Source organism: Seriola lalandi, unplaced genomic scaffold (assembly GCF_002814215.2).
Source record: "Seriola lalandi dorsalis isolate HSWRI2012SDOR001 ecotype SW California unplaced genomic scaffold, Sedor1 jcf7180002054225, whole genome shotgun sequence".
NCBI lineage: Eukaryota > Metazoa > Chordata > Actinopteri > Carangiformes > Carangidae > Seriola > Seriola lalandi.
The window spans coordinates 74,134-78,213 of record NW_019524778.1 but is presented as its reverse complement, the minus strand read 5'-3'; the positions used below and the strand labels follow the sequence as shown (position 1 = coordinate 78,213).

The following is a 4,080-nucleotide window of genomic DNA, read 5'->3' as shown; positions in this document are numbered from 1 at the left end:
GCTGCAGTCCGCCCATTTTCACTTGCAGGAGCAGCCTGAGCGCGTCTTTGATTTATGAAATCCATGATGGGTTCTCGCTTCCAATAACACACACCTGCCAAAACCCCCACTAGGAGGAAGCCAATCACGCCACCCGCGATCTTACCAGGTGAAGGCCCCACTGGTAAGTCCTTTTGGAAGAATGGATTTGGTTGGGGTTTACTTTCTTCCTCACTGACTGGATTCTTCATCTGGCAGGAGAAGGTTTCAAAACGTTTAGTCTCGTCTTTCTTGATGTTCTTGTCTATTTCCCCCGGTATCCACTTTCCGTCTCCCTCCCTCCAGCTGTAGGTGACAGGTTCAGCCCCTAAGGTGACTCCATCACAGGTCATGTTGCAGTTGAGCAAGTCAGAGGAACATGCCAGCGGTTTGAACGCCACCTCAGGCTTTGGCACTTTCTTGATTACTGAAACATTGTATTCCTGACTCTGGACCTGGTTGTTGATCTCCACCATGTACAACCCCGCGTAAGTTCTATTCATGTTTTTAATTTCCAAACGTCCAGTGGTTGTGTCCAGGGTTGCCATCCCCTTAAATTTCCCGTAGTAATCCACCTCATTTCCCACCAACTCAACCACAAGGTCGGTGTCATGTTTCCACAGGATGCTGGTTATAGCTCCAGAGAATGGCGGCTTCAGGCTCAACGTACCGCCGACCTCCGAGTATGACTTTATAGTTTGGGCTTGAGCAGAGTTCAGCACCGCAAACAGCAGAACTGCGAAGAGCGGGAAACAAACCTTTCTCTCCATGTCCACGAATCGATACAGAACTGACAGAATATCGACTTTCATATCAGCGAAAAACGACGATGATGGCCTCCGGTCAGGTCACACCCAGCTTCCTTCTTTTCTTTCTTCAACGCGGATTAAAATAAAAAAAAGCATTTCCGGTTTGGTGTTCGTGTCAGTGCCTGATGTAAATTGTATTCAAATTTAAATTTTGGTAATAATTTTTATAGAATAAGATTTACCCACCATAACAGCTGCCTTTTATTTCGGCTTTATGTTACAGCGATTATAACTTTATTATTCCTGTATTAAGCAGAAAGACATTAGCATTAGCATTAGCCGGCTGTGTTCAGTTACTGAGCTAACCGGAATAGCTTCCCTCAGCTAGCCACTGTTTTAGGAAATGAGAAATAGAGAGAATATTAATAGTAATAGAAAACTGAGGTATTACACTAATTATTATTATTATTAATAATATTGTTGACGTTTTACTGACAGGCAGTTTTCAGGCAGCACATTGAAACCGAAAGTAAAAAAATGGGTGTTTCCCATGATCCTTAACATGCCGTTTTGTTAACGTCTTCAAATAGGTTTTATCTTACTCAGTACAGGATGTAGACTAACGTGGTTCACGTCAGCACCCATATAACTGTCAGTTCTGGTACAATTAAAAGAAGGTTTAGAGGGATAAAATAAAAAACACAGCATGGATAAATCCTGAACACACAATGAGTAATATCATAGTGATATTGTTATTAATACAAGAAGTGGTGGGATGTAATTAACATTAACTCAAGTTCTGTACTTAAGTACAATTTGCAGATACTAGTATTTAAATTTCATGCTATACTTCAAATATTGTACTTTTTTTAACTCTAGTTTTCCAATAGCTGTAGTTACATCAGATAGATATTTTACATGTACAGTTAAAGATTAAACCTTTCGACGAGTTGTTAATGGTTCCACAAAAGACATTTCCCCTCTAAACTTCTCACACGCTTTTATTCAAACCCAGACAAAGTAAAATTATGAAATATTTGTCAGGAAAAGCATTCAAAGATTAGAGGAAGAAGATTAATGAATAAATTTGTGAATCAGAACTTTGTTTTTGCTTCTTTCCTCTCCCATTAATCACGGTTATGATCTGTTGGATTTCCCTTGAAGGGGTCTGACCCCCAGAGAACAAAACGAAACTCCTGGATGCCTGGATCCTCGGCCCAAGTCTGGTCCATACACTCCCACATCTGGGCAGATGAAAGTGTGCCGTTATCCTCCGGTACTGGCCGACAGCTGGAAGATTTTCTGTGCGCGCCAGAATCGGTCCAGATGTGGAAATAGCATCTGACAATCGTGCCATAAAAAAGATATATTGAACTCATGTAACAGTTAAAAACACTGGAAATGTGGATATTGTGACAGATCCTGTTGCTTCTTCTTTTAACCCTAGTTCCTCATTTATGACAAACATTACAAAACCTGTTCAGGTACATTTCACCATTTCAACTCAGACTTTATCTTCTGGAATTAAAACACAAACAAAAGAATAAAATAAGTAAAAATCTCTTTAATATTACAAGCAACTTGAAAGTTTTGAGACAATTATGTTACTAAAACAAGTGACAGTTCATGTGACAGCATCCTAACTTTTTAAAAGACAAAACGATTAACAATATTAGAAAGAGTTGAGCAGTAATAACATTGTTTTTAACAGAATATATTTATAACTGCTTTAGTTCTGACAGCGGAGTGGAAGTCTGGATTTCTGAGGTGTTGATGCAGCTTCATTTTCCAACCCTTTTGGCCTGGAGGGGATCTTTGTCTCCTTCTTACCACCTTTCTTCTGCTGGAAAAAGGGGAAATCATAAGATTTTAGGCTCAAATATTATTTGTCATTTGCAGAAGAAAATCTTACAGCTACGCTTCATTTCACTGAATTCATTTGGAAGAAACAGATCATCACAATTGACAGATATTCCTGTGAAAAATATCTATTTTCACACCTCTAAGATTCTGCTCACCTTGAAGAAGGGAACACGTTTGCTCTCGTTGAAGACGAGGTTCTCGTCGATGAAGGACGGCTCTGTGGCCAAACTCTCGTTACAGGTGCTCAGCTCGTCTTCTAGGGAGTCCTAAACACAACGAACAGGAACAAGGTGAAAATGAACCTAGAACTGAAATCAAGGTGAAATCAATATTAAATTCCTGTGTACTGTGTACGTACATGGTCAACCTGGCTGTGTTTGTCCTCCTCCTCCTGCTCTTCCTCTTCCTCCTCCTCCATGGCGGCTTGCAGCTCGTCCTGCTGCCTCCTCAGACTCTCCAGCAGCTCGCCACGGCTCCGCGACTTCATCAGCTGCCTTGGGTACACAAACTCCCGACGCTGAGGGGTGGCACCTGAAGGCCACAGCAGAACCGGTTCATGACTTGATACTTTCTCGTATTAAATATGAGACGATATAGAAAAAGAGACGCAAGTGAAAATCAGTTACCGGTGGGGACGTCCTGCTGCAGCTCGTCCTGCAGGAAGCCGTGGACCAGCTGTTGACTCGTCTCCACGTGGTCCTGTATCTCAGCACGCTGTTGGTCCAGGACGGTCCGGTCCATGGCGGTCTGGCTCTGCACGGCCGTCAGAGCCTGCTTCACCCCCTCCTGCCGGCTCGACAGCTCCTCCTTGGCTTTGTGGAGCTGGTCGCTGCAGTGTGTCTCGACGCTCTGGACGAGAGATGTTGGATCATAATACAATCAAGTTACGACAAGCGTCATTCAGCTGGTTGTGTCTTTTTTCCTTTTCACGTCATCTACAGCGACATCTGATGGTCTCGTCTTAAAAAGCACCTTCACGACTGATCGAACAGCGTCTTCTGCGCCACATTCCTTAAGCAAGTAACATTTCTTAAGTAATATTAAATCAGAGGCCATGTTTTTTTACCTGATGCAGGGTCTGAGCTTCAGTGGAAATCTTCCCCATGAGGGAGAGGTGTTCGTGGGTTCGAGACTCTGTGTGTTCCCTAACTCTGGAGCTCCACTGGAGGTCTCGTTCCACCAGACCGGACACGGAGCGGTGGAGGTGGGAGCAGCAGCCCGTCATCTCCTCCAGCGTCCGCCGGCTCTCGTCTGCGTTCAGACGCAGCGAAGAGGCGAGGGAGGAGGAGGTGGAGGAGAGGAGGTCGGCCTGTGTCGAGGCCTGATGCTCCACTGTCCTGCAGCTGCTGCACACAGGAGACACGAGGTGGTGACAACGTGAAACTAATGGATATATAACAATTCAAAACTTAATGCAAATGTTTGAAAGTCGACAGAGAGATTTGTGTTC

General features: G+C 43.7%; 2 protein-coding genes across 2 annotated transcripts in view; both read right to left on the bottom strand.

Annotated features, from left to right (window-relative positions):
* LOC111653558 (uncharacterized) overlaps positions 1 to 886 on the bottom strand; it is a 16,219-nt gene extending 15,333 nt beyond the window's left edge. Inside the window, exon 1 of the mRNA XM_023404163.2 lies at positions 134 to 886. Coding sequence (XP_023259931.2) covers positions 134 to 830 — 697 coding nt within the window. The 5' untranslated portion in view covers positions 831 to 886. The remainder of the gene's footprint in view (positions 1 to 133) is intronic.
* A 1,425-nt stretch (positions 887 to 2,311) lies between these two features.
* kif11 (kinesin family member 11) overlaps positions 2,312 to 4,080 on the bottom strand; it is an 11,729-nt gene continuing 9,960 nt past the window's right edge. Inside the window, exons 21-25 of the mRNA XM_087173449.1 lie at positions 3,697 to 4,013; positions 3,257 to 3,479; positions 2,989 to 3,161; positions 2,786 to 2,896; positions 2,312 to 2,607 (exon numbers count right to left, since the gene is read on the bottom strand). Coding sequence (XP_087029575.1) covers positions 2,497 to 2,607; positions 2,786 to 2,896; positions 2,989 to 3,161; positions 3,257 to 3,479; positions 3,697 to 4,013 — 935 coding nt within the window. The 3' untranslated portion in view covers positions 2,312 to 2,496. The remainder of the gene's footprint in view (positions 2,608 to 2,785; positions 2,897 to 2,988; positions 3,162 to 3,256; positions 3,480 to 3,696; positions 4,014 to 4,080) is intronic.